At 38.4% G+C, this 19,969-nt stretch overlaps 1 protein-coding gene, 1 long non-coding RNA gene and 1 other non-coding gene across 3 annotated transcripts; 2 read left to right on the top strand and 1 right to left on the bottom strand.

Annotated features, from left to right (window-relative positions):
• Nucleotides 1-388: 388 nt before the first annotated feature.
• Nucleotides 389-8,879, top strand: LOC126032302 (uncharacterized). The gene is made up of 3 exons (XR_007503845.1): nucleotides 389-432; nucleotides 5,166-5,213; nucleotides 8,841-8,879. It is a non-coding gene; the product is annotated as an uncharacterized LOC126032302 (long non-coding RNA).
• A 4,016-nt stretch (nucleotides 8,880-12,895) lies between these two features.
• On the bottom strand, nucleotides 12,896-13,002 carry LOC126032994 (U6 spliceosomal RNA). The gene has a single exon (XR_007504152.1). It is a non-coding gene; the product is annotated as a U6 spliceosomal RNA (small nuclear RNA).
• A 3,865-nt stretch (nucleotides 13,003-16,867) lies between these two features.
• On the top strand, nucleotides 16,868-18,069 carry LOC126032292 (small ubiquitin-related modifier 1). The gene has a single exon (XM_049789953.1). It carries the CDS (start codon nucleotides 16,987-16,989, stop codon nucleotides 17,290-17,292), a length of 306 nt encoding a protein of 101 aa, XP_049645910.1. The 5' UTR covers nucleotides 16,868-16,986; the 3' UTR covers nucleotides 17,293-18,069.
• The last annotated feature ends 1,900 nt before the right edge of the window (nucleotides 18,070-19,969 follow it).

The raw sequence follows: 19,969 nt of genomic DNA, 5'->3' as shown, positions 1-19,969 counted from the left end.
CTTCCTTCCTTCCTTCCTTCTTTCCTTCCTTCCTTCCTTCCTTCCTTCCTCCCTCCCTCCCTCCCTCCCTCCCTCCCTCCCTCCCTCCCTCCCTCCCTTCCTCCCTCCCTTCCTTCCTCCCTCCCTCCCTCCCTTCCTTCCTTCCTTCCTTCCTTCCTTCCTTCCTTCCTTCCTTCCTTCCTTCCTTCCTTCCTTCTTAAAAGTAATATCTTTATAATGTTGGCAAGATTTATTTATATTTATATCTTTATACTAAGTCAAATGCTGGCATATTTAATTGAAATAGGAAGGTAGCAATGAGATATACCATCTGACAGTGACTTTTTAAATTAAAAAACCTGCAAATTAATTGTGAACATAACTTTATTTTTAGGTGCTCCACTATTAACTCAAGGATTACAGCCTGAGCAAGAACTACAGTTGTGGAATGAGGTAAAGTATTATCCTCAATAAAGTCAGTGGGGACTTTGCCTTCCTTTTAAATTATCATGGTAAAATAATATAGTGCACATATTTAAGCTTAAACAACTATGACAATACTAATAATATGTCATCAAGTTTAAATTTTTTATTAAATGTAAGAAAAAAAGTTAAAGTGAATGGCAAGATGGTAAAACCTAAGTCCTAAAAACAAGAACAATCACAATAATTATAGTTCTTCTAAGTATACAACCTAAAAGAATAAAAGAACTGTTCTTAGATTGGATTTTTGAAGTTACTTTAATAAGTTGTTTATGGAAATCACACTTAAAATAAAAAACAATGTATAATAATAAAAGGATTAAAATGACATGCTAAGCAATGGAACATGGAAAATTGGATTAATATTCTTAAAATCTCATAAAACTTTAGAATTCAAATCAATGAAATCCAAGACAAAGTAGGATTTCTAAGATAATTACAGAGCAACAGCATATTAAACTGGGATATGATTCAAATGGTAGAGCACATTGGAACATAGGGTGCCTGAAAGTATTATTAGCTGCATTGTAAATCACTGTTCCTTAATAAATATATGGATATACATCAATGAATAGACATTTAGCAAACAACTTCAAAATTTAATTTTTGATAGGACTTCAGAAAAAATGTAAATAAACTGTGCTGGAGACTTTTATATACCCCTCTCACAACTAGGGTAAATAAAACATAAAAGATTGTATCAAAGGACTAGTTAAGCTATTTTTTTAAAGACTCACATTCAGTAGGCTCATTATCTTTGATTAAAATGAGAACATTTAATTGGGAAAGACAGTACTGGCCAGGAAAGACAGTACAGTAGGAAAGGTGCCTTCCTTGCATGTGACAGACCACTGGCACCGCATATATGTGGTTCTATAAGTATTTCCAGGAGTGGCGATGCTGGGAGTGTACCGCCCTCCCACCCCCAAAAAACAAAGGAACAAAATAGTGGCCAAAAAGAATAACATAATGACTTACTTTGTTTGCCTTACTAGCAAACATATGATCATAAACTCAAGTCTCTATACCCAATAAAAGTGGCTCTGCACTTAGAGTTTACTCTTGGATGTTCTCAGAGGACTATCTGCAAGGCAGGAATCTAACCAAGGTCAGTCAATTGCTAGGCAAGCACCCGACCAGCTAGCCGTACTGTCTCTCTCTCCAGCCTAAAATTATTTCTTTTACTGAAAGAAAGGCAGTAGGACAAATAAGTTTAGGCACCTTTGATCTAGAATTATGAATTACAATAATAAATATCTTGCTTTAAAAAAAAAGAAAAATCACCCAAATAAACTTCTTCCTCTTAAACTATTAAGCTGGGATAAAGCTCAAAAGGTTCTGGACATAAGAATATGCAAGAAGTTGGTGCTGGAGAGATAGCATGGAGGTAAGATGTTTGCCTTGCGTCCAGAAGGACAGTGGTTCGAATCCTGGCATTCCATATGGTTCTCCGTGCCTGACAGGGGCGATTTCTGAGTGTAGAGCCAGGAGTGACCCCTGAGCTCTGCTGGGTGTGACCCGCCCCCCCAAAAAAATAATATACAAGAAGTAATGACATTTATTTTCACTAAAAGAGAGGCCAGAGTCTCATCGGTAGGGCGTTTGCCTTGCACGTGACCAACACAGGATGGACCCTGATTCTAAACCCAGCATTCCAGATGATCTTCCAAGTCTGCCAGGAGTGACTTCTGAGCCAGAGCCAGGAGTGACCCCTAAGCGCCACCAGGTGTGACCCAAAAACCAAAAACTAAAAAATTATCTTACTACAAGAAACCAGCATGAAAATAAAGTTTCAAATGTCAGAGACATGGCACAGGGGCTAAGGGAGTGGTTCCCCATTACTCAGGGACCTCTGAGTACTACTGCTTGAGAGGTTTTTTTCTCAGAAAAGATTGGGGCTGAGGATGAAGCTCAGTGATATAATATGTACTTCATATGATGAGTGCCTGAGTTCAATCCTTCTGCACCATCCATAATTATTATGTAAATCAAAGACTCACATGTCTAGTTATGGGTTCAATCCCTGGCAAACAAAAAATACACATATATAACTTTTTATAGTTCTGTCAGAAAAAAGTAAATATGAAAGCTAATCTCTCTGGGGCCTGAGAGATAGCTCAGCAGGTATTCTGTTTATGACTGAAACCCAACTACAACCATGCTTGTAATCATGGTGCTTAAACAAAGATTTATAAAAATCTTTATAAATATTTTATAAATCTTTAAAAAAAACAATGTTGAATATAATAATGTAACTTGAGGACCCACAGCATTTAAGAGAAAAGATAGAGCAGATAGTAGCTAGTGTTTGACAATCTTTTTTTTTTTTTTTTTTTATTTTTGGGCCACACCCGGCGTTGCTCAAGGGTTACTCCTGGCTGTCTGCTCAGAAATAGCTCCTGGCAGGCACGGGGGACCATATGGGAGATCGGGATTCGAACCAACCACCTTTGGTCCTGGATCGGCTGCTTGCAAGGCAAACTCCGCTGTGCTATCTCTCCGGGCCCGTTTGACAATCTTTTAAAGCATTTAGTTTTGGGGCCAGAGTGATGGCACAGCGGTAGGGCATTTGCCTTGCACTTGGCTGACCCAGGACAAACTGTGGTTCGATCCTAGGCATCCCATATGGTCCCCCAAGCCAGGAGCGATTTCTGAGTGCATAGCCAGGAGTAACCCCTGAGTGTCCCCAGGCGTGGCCCAAAAAAAGCAAAAAAAATTGATGAAATATAGAAATAATATAACTAGAAGTAATTTATGTCTGGAGATATATTTTTAAAATTATATAATATTAGAGAAAATTTCAATACTTTTATAAAAGCACGACACATTTTCTTTTTATATAATAACCAACATTGAAAGATTCTAAAATGTTAAAATGCTAAGAACACATAGTTGAGTTTTCTAGTGGGAATTTAAAAAAATTACAGACCATCCAGACAATAAAATCACATAATTTTAACCACATATATAAAGACATGACCATTTGCAAATAAATCTACCCATGGATAGATCTTTACAATGTTCTCTGAAGCAATTAGTGACACTCAAAATTATTAGGGCCATAAACTAAGTAAAATAAACAGATGTCTACTGAAATAGAAAGTGGGCTAAAATGTTTCTGTGGCTTTTATAGTAAAGAGAACAAAGATCAAAAAGCTTTGGGAATATCTCCTAATTTGGTGATTTGTGTTTGTATTTTTTCTTATCCTAATGTTTTAGTTCAAACAATAGTGATGCACAAACTAGCTAGCCCTGAGGTTCAAGGATTCTCTATTCATGGACAAAGCTAATTTATATATACAGAAAGCCTTGTCTTTAGGTGGACAGCCTTTTAGGTGAGTTTGTAATATCTTCAGATACATAAGGCAGAACAAATATTCAGGAGGAGCCATTTTCTTATACCCTAACCAAAGCAAGCAAAGTAACTTTTGGAGCCAAGAGAATAGTGAAACATGGTCCAGTAATTGAAACTTAGAGGAGTTTCTTTTTGGATTTTCTCTCAATGATAAGCTTCCCCCCTCAACATGTTCAGTTGAATTAAAGCATAATTTATTTGAACACTCATTCTTAGCATGTTCAATTTGGCATAGCTCCTGTACTCAAGACGTTTATCATGTGTGTCTACATGTTTTTGCATCTGTTTATATGTTCTCAAGCCTGGGTTTCTGTTGGTATAGATGAGTAAGCTAACTAAGTAGTATATTATAGCATGAAATATTTCCCTTTCCAATTTTCTGTTTTTATTATTGTTTTAAAGCAACACCCAAAAGTGCTTAGAAAAGCTAACCACATACAAAGACGAATCCCAAACTGAGAGCTTTGGGTTCATTCCTAGAAATGTTTGGGGGAATCATGTAATGCCAGGGATTGAACCTGTATCTTTAGCATGCAGATTATGCATTTAGCCTTTGGCTCATCTTTCCAGTCTCTTCAGTTTTCTTTTGGAAATAAAGACAGAATTGTGGCCCACAATTTGATAAGTTTGATAAGACTTCATTGTAAAGAAAGTCTCATTTCCAAGGGTGACTCCTTAAGTAGAGAAATAGTGAATGCCATGTTACCGAAATGAGTTTTTGCTGTGTTAGTCATCACTGAGTGCCTATTATCTATAGTGTGGGTGGTATGATGGGATTATATGTAATCAGAAGCTATGTGATAACAGAGTGCTCCTAATTTCAGACTCTTCTTAAGGTACTCATATTTCTCAGGCTAAGTAATGCCCGATTCTTTCTCTGATTACATTAAGACTTGTTAACTGTGATGATCCCTATTAACTGTGACTGGAGACTAAACTCCTCTGGTTGGGGGGAAGTCTAGGAGAAATAATTTCAGGACATTCTCACAAAGTTTGAGAATTTCTTTCTTCAATACAAACTTCTAAAATCTACTGAAATATTGGTGGTATACCAGTAACTTGACTTTAGAAAAAAAATCTGTTCTTGGGGCTGGAGTGGTAGCTCAGCAAGCAGTAAGGCATTTGCCTTGCATGCAGCTGACCTGGGAAGGACCAGGGTTTGATCCCTCGGCATCCCATATGGTTCCCTAAGCCAGGAGCAATTTCTAAATGCATAGCCAGGCGTAACCCCTGAGTGTCACCAAGTGTGGCCCAAAAACCAAAAACTAAAAAAAAAAATTTGTTCTTTATTTTCTACATTTTTCTGCCTATTTATAACACATAACTGGCATTATTTTGTTTTCTACAGCTAAATGATGTCTGCTCATCTTTCCTGTCCCTTGATTCTCAGACTCAGGTAATTTCTAATGGGGATATTTGTGATAACATCAAGTGTGTAGTGCTAAAGTACTCCTTTTCTCCCTTTGGACTTGTTAATATTTTGGGGACTTCCTACAATATGTCAATGCAGTCATCATGAATTGACAAAATGATTCCATCACCTGATGACAAGCATGTCATGAGCCTGTGTTGAGAAGTTCCAGGTTTCTCTGTTTAAATACAGTAGATTTTCAGATAACATACATAATTTTAGAAAAGAAAATACCTTCAGAGTTAAATTTTGTGGAGATTAAAAAAATGTATCAGGCTAGGGAGAGAGCTCATGGGGTAGAGCATATGCCAAAGATGTGCAAGACCCTGAGTTTGATCATTGGCACTAGACGATCCCTACTCCCAGCACATTAGGGTAGTCCCTGAGCACTACATGGATTGAATGGTCCAGCCCCCCACCATAAACACTAAGGGTGAACCCAATAACAATCACAAAATAGAACCAGAGAGATAATCCAGGAAGTAAGACACTTCTCTTGCAGATGGTCATTTGTTTTAGACCTTGGTTTGAACCCCAGCACCATATATGGTCCTTGAGTACCAACAGGAGTAATTCTGGAACATAGAGCTAGAAATAGTTCCTGAGTACCATTAGGTATGGCCCCAATGGCTACCCCTCCATATTCAAAATAATACAAATAATATGTCTATTGCTATATAGGTGAAGCTAATATTCTGTCTTCTTAGACTAAATATAATCTTTTGGATTTAGACTTAGAAATATCCAAGTATCATTGCCACTGAAAAGTCAGTCTGTGAATATGGCCCTAGACCTGATGCCAAATTTATTTGCCAAAACCATTCCAAAAATTAAGCTAGGGCCGGGGCCGGGCGGTGGCGCTAGAGGTAAGGTGCCTTGCCTTGCCTGCGCTAGCCTTGGACGGACCGCGGTTCGATTCCCCGGTGTCCCATATGGTCCCCCAAGCCAGGAGCGACTTCTGAGCGAATAGCCAGGAGTAACCCCTGAGCATCACTGGGTGTGGCCCAAAAACCAAAAACCAAAAAAAAAAAAAAATTAAGCTAGGGCCACACAGTAATGAGGGGACTTTCTCCCAGATTGAGGTTCTTTTGGTCTCAGAGGGAAGACAGACAATACATCTGGCCAGATGGCTAAGATCTGGCTAAAAGCTGGGCAAATCCCTCAGAAGAAGGGCTGAAAGGATTATCTAGCTGGTAACTGACTCCTTTTCCCTTTTAAAAAAAGTTAAGAGGACTAAAGTCTGAGGAAGGCTGACCTAGCTCTGGTTTAGCCTGGAGTTGTAGGAATGGGAAATACTTCTCCCACTATCTCCAATGGATGCTACTCCTGTGTCAGAGATTCTGTCTCTGAGTGCAGACAGAGCAGTTGGCCTCATTATTTAGACTTTTTAAATCATTGTCATAAGCCTTTTAGATAGAGGAGTGGTTCCTGGCTTGACCTTTTTTGGCACAATGAGCTGTGTGTACTGAGTTGTCTCTCTTGTGTAAGTTCTGGCCAAGGCACCATATCTTTTATATGACCCTTCCAACATGCCATTCCGGGGAGCAGAAGCTTGATGCAGATATTTCTCCTCAGCCTGTAGAGGATAGTTTTCAGGAAGTTAGAAGCATTAGAAAGTTGTCTTTTTGTTTTGTTTTGTTTTATTGACCATACCTGTCAGTATCAGTGGCTACTTCCCTCTCTGTGCTTAGGGTCACTCCTAGCAGAACTCAGGAAACCCTACAATTAGTACTGGGGATCAAACCTGAATCACCTGTGTTCAATGCATTTACTCCAAACTTTAAGCTATTTCAAAGTTTGGCGTCTAGAGGCATTAGATGATAAAGCAAGACCAACATTATAATAAATGGCTTTTTGAAATAGTTAAAGTAATTAAGGAGTGTTAAACACTCTTTTTTGTTTGTTTGTTTGTTTGTTTGTTTTGGGGGTCCACACCCAGCAGCATTCAGGAGTTACTCCTGGCTCTGCACTCAGAAATCACTCCTAATAGGCTAGGGGATCATTAGAATGCCAGGGACCTAACCCAGGTCAGCTTCATGCAAGGCAAAGCACTATATCTTTTACTATTGCTCTGGCCCCATGTAAAACAATTTTGCAATCACTTTTCTTCCAACACTAAGGATGATAATTTTCAAGTATTCATCTAAATTCTCTAAAAATAAGTAAGATGACTCTTCTTTTTCTTTTTAAGTACCTATGATTAAACTCATGGCCTTTTACAAGCTAGGCAAGCACTGTACTGCTGAACTACATTCATGGCTCAAAACAAAGCTTTTATTTGATTTAGATATTGTGAACTTTTTGAGGAGAGGTTGGTAAATTTACTATTGAACTCTTTCACATGAACTAAATGAACCTTTAACAATTATTTTCACATTAACTTTTATTTTATTTATTTATGTGATAATTTGAATAACACTTCCAAACATTTTTTGCCAGTTTGATCACTGGGACTGCATATGATTCCCAGAGCACTACTTGGTCTAATCCCTGGGCACAAAGCCCCCAAACAACAACAGCAATAACAGTAGAACTCTGGAAGAACCACTCACTTACCTTACATACAGCCCATTTGGGTACAATTTCTGACACTATAATCCCCTGAGCATCTATCTCCAGGAGTGATCCCTAGGCACAAAGCTGGAAGTAAGCCCTGAGCACGATTGGGAATGGCTCAGAAATATGAAAAAGAAGTCTGCAATGATGTTGTCATCCCCTGATTGACTTATGGGTGAAAAAAATTACCGTTTAGAGAAGTTAGGTAACCAACCCAAGAAAAAACAAGCAGTGCTGATAGATATAAACACAGCTATCTATCCAGTGCTAGACTGCTCAACTTAGTCCCCAATTTTTTCACCACTAATTATATTGCTTTTCCTCGCCATTGTTCCACTTAATTATTACTTCCCATATGCATTTGTTAACTTGTCAATTATTTATGATACTTCCGTGCGAATTTCTGTGCAAAGCAGGTTTTGCCCCTACTTGTCTATTTGGGCTGCTCCTCACCACACCCAACAAGCTTAACTTTCAGCAGCTCTGCCCTACTTCTTAGATACTTGGAAAAACCTGATCCCGGGGTGTGCAATCAGAAGCCTGCAAAGGTGGCAATATGGATTAAGTACAATCCACATGGCTTCTCCCCACTTTCCAATTCTCACTGTTTGCAGCAGTAATGGTAATTTCAAATTAGACACTGATGAATAATAACCAGAGTAGTTCACAATTTTCACCTGTGGACTCTGGCTTTGCTACATACTGCGAAGAATAATCTCTCTTTTTGCACTGCCTTATTTTCACTTAGTCATTGGACTTCATGGATTCTTAGTAGGCACTGAAATCTGCATTGAGATCACAAGGAAGTATTAATCGATGCTTTTATATAATATGTCCCCTACCCCCCAATTTTTTTTTTTATTTATTGGAAGGACAGTTTTACTTTTACAACCCAAGCATTTTTCATGAGCAAAATCAAGAGATGTCAGCAAATTTGGTGGAATATAGGATGGATTCTGCATGGTAGGACTGTCTGTGTGCTCCTAAGATTTCTGTTTTTATCTTCTATGCAAATGTTAAAGCAGAAGCATTTCTTTATCTTCTCATTTCCATTAGGATTCTGAAGCCTTTCAGGAGCTTTGCTTTACAATTCTGGGGACTCCACCCAAGCCCCAGGTAAGGTTGAAATTATATTTGTTCAATGATCACTCTCTCCCTCTTGAGAGAGAATATACTATAAATCTAGGAAGTGTGCCAAGAGGAGTTGGAAGAGATAAGTTGTTTTAGATAAGAAATAAATGTTACTCTCTTGCCCACAAATTTAAGGTCATAGTAACGCTTTTGCAATAAATAAATTGGAAGATCCTATGTCTTATCAAATATGAGGTGTGCATTCCAGTTCTGAAGAGAAAAACTTGAGATCATGTTGGCTCTTTCTAGGCCTAATGCTACTTTGGAGAACAGACAACTTGTCAAATTCTTTGATTACTGTATTGGACTCTTAGGAAAGGATATTAAAATACTTGGAAAGGAAATGATGCTGTCAATGTCTAAAATTTGGTTCCTTACAGTGATGTCTGAGATTTTTATTAAAATTATTTTTCTTCTGAGGGAACTTTCTGTCTTGATATGATGATAGGTAGAAATTTGACAAAGAGCAGAATGTATCACAGCTCATTTCATTTTGTGCCCTATCTATTGATGTCCTGATGCTAAAACATGATTAAAGAAAACCAAAAGTCTTGGATACTATTTTTTTTTATTATTAATTCTGTTTTGACATATTGATGTCAATGGAGGTCCCCAGGTGACTGCTTTGCCTGGGCTTTCAGATCCAACACCTTCCCTCACAGGAAAGGATTTTAGGAGAAGACAGTAAAGAAAATAATTCAAGGTAGACAGAGGGAGCAGTGAACTAAAAACGGGATTTTATTGGGAAATTCTGAGGAAGGGGAGGGAGTAGATAAAGGAAGGAAGAGAGTAACACTCTCAAGAGAGAACACAGGCTTCTCCAAAGGTGAAGAGACCACTGGTACAATTCAGCATGAAACTAGGAAAGTCCACATTTCAAGAGTGGATATGCAAGTGACATGTGACCCAGGGACTATATTTATGGACAAAGGAGCACATGTGTGCTTCTTTGTTTCGAATTCATTTATATAGATTTTCTCTCATCCTGCTCCTGTGGAGCTTTCTATGAGGTGAGAGTCCCTGGTTGTCAAGGGAGGAGTCAGGATCCATTAATCTTCTTTGACCTTCCTTTCCTGGCCTTTTTTTTTTGCTGGAGCATCTGTTATCCAGCCTCAGTTCCAGTATCCACAGTATTAGGGCTAGAAACAGAGTAACTTCTTCAGATTCCATCTTCTAGTTTTATTATGTCCCAAGAACTTTTATTATAAATCAAAAACTCATTGCAGGGGCTGGAGTGATAGCATAGTGGTAGGGCTTTTGCTTTGCATGCGGCGGATCCAGGACGGATCTGGGTTTGATCCCCAGCTTCCCATATGGTCCCCTGAACCAGAAGCAATTTCTGAGCTCATAGCCAGGAGTAACCCACACTGGGTGTGGCTCCCTCCACAAAAATAAATAAATAAATAAATAAATAATACTCATTGCCATGGGGAGGGGGTCTTCTCTACCTGCCTGCTTCAATATGATTTTCAAAACATTCTCACTTTAACATTTTTCATATGTAATTGTTTGATGAAATCTTGATATTTTGATACTTTCTGTTCTGTTGTTGGTTTTTTGTTTGTTTTGGAATCACACTTGGCAATGTTCAGGGATTGCTCTTGGCTTTGCACTTAGAATTTACTCCTGGTGGTGCTCCCAGTACCTATGGGATGCTGGGGATCAAACTCAGGTCAGCTGTGAACAAGGCAAGCACCTTAGCATCCATACTATTGCTTGGCTTCTTTCTGTTTTGTTTTGGGGTCATACCTGGAAGTGCTCTCCCAGAGCTACTTGGGAATCATGAGGTACAGGGATCCAGAGTACAAAGCATGCGTTCCAGCACTTTGAGCTATCTTGCTGGTCTAAAATTTGATGTTTTGATTTTTGTTTGTTTGGGGGGCACACCCAATAGAGCGTCTGGGGTTACTCTTGGGTCTGTTTTCTTTGTTTTTTGTTTTTTTTGTTTGTTTGTTTGTTTTGTTTTGTTTTTGGTTTTTGGGTCACACCCAGCAGTGCTCAGAAATCGCTCCTGGCAGGCTCGGGAGACCAGATGGGGTGCCAGGATTTGAACCACCATCCTTCTGCATGTAAGGCAAACACCCTACCTCCATGCTATCTCTCCGGCCCCAGAAACAGCTGTTTTCTGAATCAAAAATTTTGTTTACAACTATGTGCTTTTATTTTTTTTTACTGTTTTAAATAGTCCCATTCCCCACAAAATTTAATAACCTTTTTTAACAAGAGAAAAGACTATGATGCTTACATACATTTTTTTCCTTTGAGAAAGCAAATGAGAACAAAAAGTAACAGCTAAAATACTAATAAAACTCTCAAAGAGCGAAAAGTTTCTGTATTTTTAGAGGTTAGAGAGGTAGAGCAAAACAGAAAAAATACATAAAGAGAAGTAAAATTAGGTGACAGAGAGATAATACAGAGATTGAGACACTTGCCTTGCTTGCAGCTAATTGTGGTTCAGTTCCCAACACCATAGCCATAGGTTGCCAAGAGAAAGCAAAAATAACTCATAATCTTATAATTATGGCTTGCAGAGGTTAAAAATCAGCAATCCTTACCTCCATCAAAAGAGGGGCCAGTCATGATTGAAGACAGCAGATAATGATTGGAGCTGGGAAAATATAAAAACAAACAGGATGTTTGTCTAAGTCATGTGGACTAAATTCAAGAGAATAGCAGGATATCAGCCCATACTTTAAGTCATGAGGACTGAGTACAGCGAAATCCCAATTTGACCTGTGTGCAGAGTGAATGGAAAATTTACAACCTAAGGATATACATACCTTTTCCAGACCCTATATTCTTTCCCACCAGATGTAAACTATACAGACCTACAGAAGACAGAAGACAGGCTTGACTCTGGTAGCCTCTGCAGAGACTGTCAGACCTCACCTGGGGGTGCTCCTCAATAAAGACCCCAGTTGGTCAAATATATCTCCTCCTCTGGCTCTTCTGTCTTGCCACCTTTCAATTATTTGGTGACAATACTACAAACCTTTTAATTTGATTCTTCTTAGGTCTCTCCTCTGTGTACTCTATTATTTAATCCTACTAAAATTTTGTTTTACCACTGTTGAATATTTAGAAATTTCTCAATTTCTTTGTAATAATCTCTAACCTTTATTACATATAGCATTTACACAGTTTCCCATTTGATTTTATTTGTTTTTTTGTTTTTTGTTTTTTTGTTTTGGGTCACATTCAGCAGCACTCAGGGGTTACTCCTGGCTCTATGCTCAGAAATCGCTCCTGGCAGGCTCAGGGGACCATATGGGATGTTGGGATTTGAATCATCGACCTTCATGCAAGGCCTTATCTCCATGCTATCTTTCCAGCCCCTCCCATTTTATTTTAAATTAAAATTTGCTTAAGCAATTTTAGTGTTATATCACATATGTAATATGTATCATATAATTTTATAATCATATCATCGTATATTAAAATTTTAACTAGAAATTATGTATAATACAATTTCATAATATATGATAATATTATGAGCATCTTTTTAGCAGGAAACAGATGAAAAAGATAATACCAAAAGGGTAAGATATTTTCTATATATATTTACATTAAATATAAAGTAACCACTGTTTATTTATAGTAAATATTACTACCTTTTTCTTGGTTACAGTTCTTATTTCATTATTCGAAGACACAAAAGTTGGGCAATTCAAATGCTGTGGTAAGTTAAAAGCTACTTTGGGTAGTTATCTCTAGTATTTGTTTTATATATTTACATATATATATATATATACTTAAAGCAGTTTAAGCATTTTATCAAAATGAATATTTTTTTACTTTTGAAATATATCTGTGTGTCTAGGAATATAACTGAATGATAAAGCACATGCTATACATATGAGGCTATGGGTTCAACCTCCAGCACCAAAAACCAAAGTAAAATAAAAGATTGCTAGTGAATGAACAAATGGAATTAAATACTTGTTTTGTTTTTTGTTTGTTTGTTTGTTTTTGTTTGTTTTTTTAAAATGGAACGCTTCATGAATTTGTGTGTCATCCTTGCGCAGGGGCCATGCTAATCTTCTCGGTATCGTTCCAATTTTAGTATATGTGCTGCCGAAGCGAGCACAAATACTTGTTTTATTTATACTTTAGTACATTAAATTCATTCCCTCCGGGGCTGGAGAGATAGCATGGAGGTAAGGCGTTTGCCTTTCATGCAAGAGGTCATCGGTTCGAATCCCAGCGTCCCATATGGTCCCCCGTGCCTGCCAGGAGCAATTTCTGAGCATGGAGCCAGGAGTAACCCCTGAGCACTGCCGGGTGTGACCCAAAAACCACAAAAAAAAAAAAAAAAAAAATTCATTCCCTCCGCGGTTATTTTGGAGTATCTACTATGGGTCAAGCATTATTCCAGGTACTAGTAAAATAGCGGTGAATTAGAAATAATATCTGTGTTCTCATGTAATGTCTATTCTGGGGCAGGGGCAGGAGGAATTTTATGAAAAATCTTGTTTAGATTGTGATTAGAGCAAGAATAAAAATCTTCAAAGGAATTTTAAGAATTCTCTTTAAAAACTATTGTCACTGAGATTAGCCAGATACCAATAACTTGAATTCATTCACTTCTGAATTTCAGGTTTTGTGGAAATTTTTAAAATTATAATTTTTAATAAAAAATGTTAACTACCTGATTTACTATAAGAGTCTAAGAAGCTTAGTAATCTAATCATTTAATGATAATATTCTTTATAAGGTTAATATTCACTGTTGTGAACCTATGTAGGGAATAAACAGCATTGTGTAATTATAGAAAGTTAGCTATAACTTTTAATTGAATTTAAATGTTTAAAGACAGGGGCCAAAGCCATAGCACAGAGGGCCTTTGCTGTGCATGCAGCTGACCCTAGTTTGATCCCCACCATACCAAATGGTTATCTAAGCTGCCAGAAGTGATTTCTTAGAGCAGAGCCAGGAGTAACCTCTGAGCACTGCTGGGTGTGGTCTAAAAAATATTTAAGACATTGAATATTCTTACGTAAGAGTTGAAAGATAAGATTAGCTGCCCTTAAGCCAAATACAAGTTGAACTGTTTATATATAAGTATTCCATAAAGCTTAACATAAACTGAATAATCTTTTGTGAGATCTAATATTTTCTGAGAAGGTTTGGTTCAGAGCATGCGTTTAAAATGAGTGCCTTTGAATTTTTTTTTAACTAAAAATAGTTTTTAATGAATGCCTTCAAAATGAAATTTGTCTCAAATGTGCTTTCCTCTGCTTGACAACTTTACATTTTGAGAAAAAGTTTGTAAATCACAGTATTTCTTTATCAAGGACAGCTTGTCATGTTTTGTGTCTTCTGTTGCTCATTCCATATGTTGAGTTTTAAATACATATATATGTAAATATATATAAGAATATATATATAATATATAACTTTATTTACTTGGGGTGGGGAGGTTGGGCCACACCCAGTGGTGCTCAGGGGTTACTCCTGGCTCTAAAAATCAGAAATCGCTCATGGCAGATTATATAGGATACCGGAGATCGAACCTGAGTCAGTCCTGGATAAGCAGTGTGCAAGGCAAATGCCCTACCACTATGCTATCACTTCAGACCCATAAACATAACATATAATTTTAAAATTTAGATGTCACAAAAATATTTTTATTATGGAAATCTGATTTTCACAAAGTTGCTTTCATCTGTCCCAAACCATTCTGAGAAAATGGAGATGAAGATAGCATTTTGTCCTCAAAGATGCAAGTGATAAAACAGGCAAACCCTTGGGAACTGATTCTTTAACATAATGATAAAGACTGTAGTATAGAGCTACCAAATTTTATGCCAGTGTTTTGCTTAGTCTCTACAGTTTTCTGAAGTGCTCACAAAGAGGTCTTAGATAATAACTTTTCGGGTTTTTTTGTTTTTTTGTTTTTTGTTTTGGTTTGAAGCCAGTACAATGGGTGAAATATAAATGACTAGAAAACACTTTTATGTCCAGTGCTGAGACACTTTTGTACTCATTTTTGTGTCTATGTTTCTCAGTCCTCTGTCCTGCATCCATTGCTGCAGCTCGTTCCTCAACTGCATGAGAGAAGAATGAAGAGACTCAAAACGAAAGTATGTAATCAATTGTATGTTTGTTTTGTTTCTGTGTGGGGAGTGCTTCTGCCTTTTTCCCTGCTGTGGAAGTCAAGAAGGAGACTCTTTTCTTCAACTCCACATTTATACCTTGAGTATGCTCAAGTGTTTCTACACTCAGGAAGAAGAGAATTGTTTTCCTATTTCATAAAAAATCCCTTCCAAGTCCAGTTCTGAGTAATGAGGAGAGCTGGGGTCACATCCCTTTCCATGGATCATGATGTTCTTAGGGAGAACACCTATTTTTCTGGTGGAGATATTGTAGAGGGGTTAAAAGGGCTGTTTATCTTGCATATAACTGACCCAGTCCTGTTCTTGGAACTTCATAGTCCCTTGAGCACCATTGGGAGCAACTCACAAGCATAGAACTGATAGAAGCTCTGAGAATTGCCAGATATGGTCCCCAAGTCCCAGTCCTTTCTCCTCCCCAACGATCAATGACATGTCAGAGAACAGAGTCTTTAGGATGCCTTGGCCAAAAGACAAAGGAAAATTTACTGCCTTTCTGTATTTGGCTTGGCAAAGGTCTAGAAGGACAACCTTGTACCCACATGCTAAAATGATAACTAAAAGAATCTTGAAGTCAATAAATTATAAACTAAGGGAAGGTATTTTATTTTTCCCTACAGCTGAAAAAACAAAGTGGCCCCAATTCCAGCCTGTGTGTTTACAATGAATATAACAGCTAATATAACAGTTAACTCTTATAGTAGTTAATACTGAACTACTATAAATGGCTTGGATTGTTTGGAGCCTACACCTGTGTCAATGCTCAGGCATCTCTCCTGGGGGTGCTTCAGATATGTTGTGCCCAGGATTATATCAGGGTCAGACACATGCAAGGCAAGTATTATCTTACTAGTCTGTTATTAAGACATTGTTAACTAAAAATTGTCTTTATTGTCTGTGGAGAGGATGGGGCTATATTCAGAAGTGTTCAGGATGGACCAGTCTCTGCCTGTGTTCAGGATCTATGCTATGCCAGAGATCAAGGCTAAGCCTTTGAATACAAATCATATACTCTAAGCCAGTTGAAGGGGTAGAGGTGGATTTCCCAGGGTGAGGTATGGCCAGCATAGCAGGTGGTGCAAAGCCTGAGGATACAGCACTTCTCAGCTACTGTTTTTGTTGCTGGGATTGCCCATAGGCCTCACGAGGCCACAACTTGCAGTACTCAGAAACCTGCAGAGATGGCCTGAGTCCACTGCATGCAAAACAAGCCTTAATCCCTACTATCAATCCAATCCCAGAATTCTGACTCTTTCAATAATGAGAAGATTTTAGGTATTATTTTCAGTTGGGGCCTTGACACTATTGTAATGCATCTCAGTTTTCAGTTTTATATGATGTCACTCTTTTTTATTTTAACAGTTCTATTAGTACATTCATAGGTGTTGTTCCCAGTTTACAAAGCAGTTTACAGGTGCTTCCTAAAATCATACTAGTCAGTAAATGAAATTAGAATTATTAGAATAAAATTGGAAAGTAGAATCCAATCAGTGATTAGAAATTTTTTTTTTTTTTTTTGTGGTTTTTGGGTCACACCCGGCAGTGCTCAGGGGTTACTCCTGGCTCCATGCTCAGAAATTGCTCCTGGCAGGCATGGGGGACCATATGGGACGCCGGGATTCGAACCGATGACCTTCTGCATGAAAGGCAAACGCCTTACCTCCATGCTATCTCTCTGGCCCCAGTGATTAGAAATTTTAACACTAGAGACTGGAATGATTAGTATAGTGAGTTAGGTATTTGAATTGTACTTGACTGACCCAGGTTCAATCTCCAATGTAAAAGATGTTGCCAGGGGTGAAAAAATGAAGATGGGGCCCCGGAAGTGACGCACGCCGGAAGTGGCTGCGCCGCCGTGTTGTGCTGTGGCCGGAGACGGTCTGCGCTGCGGAGCCCCAGCGAGGTCCTGCCTGCCCGAGGCCGCGGCCGTGCGGACAGCCCGGGGAGCCAGCGCCACCATGTCGGATCAGGAGGCAAAACCTTCAACTGAGGACTTGGGAGATAAGAAGGAAGGAGAATACATAAAACTCAAAGTTATTGGACAGGATAGCAGTGAGATTCATTTTAAAGTGAAAATGACCACACATCTCAAGAAACTTAAAGAATCTTACTGTCAAAGACAGGGAGTTCCAATGAATTCACTCAGGTTTCTCTTTGAAGGTCAGAGAATTGCTGATAACCACACTCCAAAAGAACTTGGAATGGAGGAAGAAGATGTGATTGAAGTTTATCAGGAACAAACAGGGGGTCACTCAAGGATTTAGATATTCTTTTTATTTTTTTCTTTATCCTCAATCCTTTTTTATTTTTAAAAATAGTTCTTTTGTAATGTGGTGTTCAAAAAAGAATTGAGAACAGGCACCCAGTCTCTTTAAAACATCTGGTAATTTGAATTCTAGTGCCCATTATTCATTATCATTTGTTTTCATTGTGCTGATTTTTGGTGATCAGACCTCAGCCCCTTGACATTGCTCTCCCTTTAGAAATGACGTGTGCACAGAGTGGCCATCTTTTGCAGGGACTGTGCATTTTCAGACTTGTGATAAATAGGACTGACCAATGCGAGTGTCCGTAATGACTTTTCAATTGGCCCTGATGTTCTAGCATGTGATCGCTTCACTCCTGGACTATGATTTTCAGTGGGAGATGGAAGTTTTTCAGAACTGAACTGTGGAAAATGACCTTTCCTTAACTTGAAGCTACTTTTAAAATCTGAGGGTATGGACCAAAAAAAAAAAAAAAAAAAATGAAGAGGAACAAGATCAGATTGGAAACGAAATAAATGACAGCTGTGATGAGAGTCATGACTAACTTCAAAGATGGTTTCACTGGAGAAAGCATTTTAAGATTAATGAGAAAAAAGCTTGTCAGAAGATCCCAGAAAAGTTCTTTCATTAGCAGTTAAAGCTATTCATACAGAAGTATATACAACTGAACACTGCTCTTTTTTTATTTTGTTTGTACTTTCTGGCCTGGGAGATGGGATTTAAATGGACATTGTCTGTACCAGCTTCATTAAAATAAACAAATATTTGTAAAAACCGTAAAAAAAAAAAAAAAAAAAAAAGAAAAAATGAAGATGGGGGGAGGTTTCAGAAAAAGGTCTTCTGGAGCCACTGCAGTGAGACAACTTCTTTAATATCAGGAAAGAAGGAGGATTTAAGCAATTTCACAGTTAATAGGATTTACCTGCGTGAAAAGTTCTAACAAAGAGAAAGGGAGGGCCTTACTGGCCAGGTATACGTGCAGTATGTCAGGTCTATGGACATGACCTATTTGACTAGGGGAACATAACATGTGATTAGGGGGAATGTGCATGTGACTGGGGAAAGCACAGGATGTAGGTTTCATTGTGACATGCCAGGTGTTTGCTCTAACAGGTGCTAATCTTCCTCTTCCCCTGTGGGGAAAGGAGTACCTCAGTCTACGGGTGCCTCCTTTCAGGGGTACCATTCTGCAGGCTCGAGAGTCTGCCCTGCTGGAGTGGCAATCTCAATGGGGTTCGAACCTATCTCTGAAGGGCCTGGCTATACTCCAGTATCTCATGTTCTCTCAATAACTGCCACAAGTAATTCCTGAGTGCAGAGCCAGGAGCAACCCCTGAGCACCACTGGGTGTGGCCTCAAAACAAAAACAAAGATGAAATTATAACACTCTTTTTATTTCTAGTGTAGGCACAAATTGTTCCTCTACATTTTTTATTATTGTATACTTGAATGTTTCATTAGTTTCCCCCTAAATTTAAATACTGTGTTAATTTTATTCTTTTTTTTTTTATCTTTATTTAAACACCGTGATTACAAACATGATTATAGTTGTATGATTACAGTCATGTAAAGAGCACCCCCCTTCACCGGTGCAACATTCCCACCACCAATTTCCCAGATCTCCCTCCTCCCTACCCCCCTACACCTGTACTCGAGACAGGCTTTCTACTTCCCTCATTCATTCACATTTTATGATAGTTTTCAGTGTAGTCATCTCTGCAACTGCACTCATCACTCTATGTGATGAGCTGCATGTCCTGAGCTGCACCTACCAGCCCTCATCTCTCTTGTCTCTGAGATACTGTTAAAAATGTCCTTCATTTTTCTTAAAGCACATAGATGAGTGAAACCATTCTGCATCTTTCTCTCTCCCTCTGACTTACTTCACTCAGCATAATAGATTCCATGTACATCCATGTATTGGAAAATTTCATGACTTCATCTCTCCTGATGGCTGCATAGTATTCCATTGTGTATATGTACCACAGTTTCTTCAGCCACTCATCTGTTGAAGGGCATCTTGGTTGTTTCCAGAGTCTGGCTATTGTAAATAGCGCTGCAATGAATATAGGAGTAAGGAAGGGATTTTTGTATTGTATTTTTGTGTTTCTTGGGTATATTCCTAGGAGTGGTATAGCTGGATCGTATGGAAGCTCAATTTCCAGTTTGTGAAGGAATCTCCATATCGCTTTCCATAAAGGTTGTACTAGACAGCATTCCCACCAGCAGTGAAAAAGAGTTCCTTTCTCTCCACATCCCCGCCAGCACTGCTTGTTTTCCTTTTTTGTGATGTGTGCCAATCTCAGTGGCGTGAGGTGGTACCTCATAGTAGTTTTGATTTGCATCTCCCTGACGATTAGTGATGTTGAACATCTTTTCATGTGCCTTTTGGCCATTTGCCTTTCTTCTTTTTCAAAGTGTCTGTTCATTTCTTCTCCCCATTTTTTGATGGGGTTAGTTGTTTTTTTCTTGTATAGTTCTGTCAGTACCTTGTAAATTTTGGATATTAGCCCTTTATCTGATGTGTATTGGGTGAATAATTTCTCCCACTCAGTGGGTGGCCTTTGTATTCTGGGCACTATTTCCTTTGAGATGCAGAAGCTTTTCAGCTTAATATAGTCCCATCTGTTTATCTCTGCTTCCACTTGCTTGGAAAGTGCTGTCTCCTCCTTAA

Source organism: Suncus etruscus, chromosome 16 (genome assembly GCF_024139225.1).
Source record: "Suncus etruscus isolate mSunEtr1 chromosome 16, mSunEtr1.pri.cur, whole genome shotgun sequence".
In the NCBI taxonomy this organism is placed as follows: Eukaryota; Metazoa; Chordata; class Mammalia; order Eulipotyphla; family Soricidae; genus Suncus; species Suncus etruscus.
The sequence above is the reverse complement of the archived record's forward strand: the minus strand, read 5'-3'. Positions and strand labels throughout refer to the sequence as shown.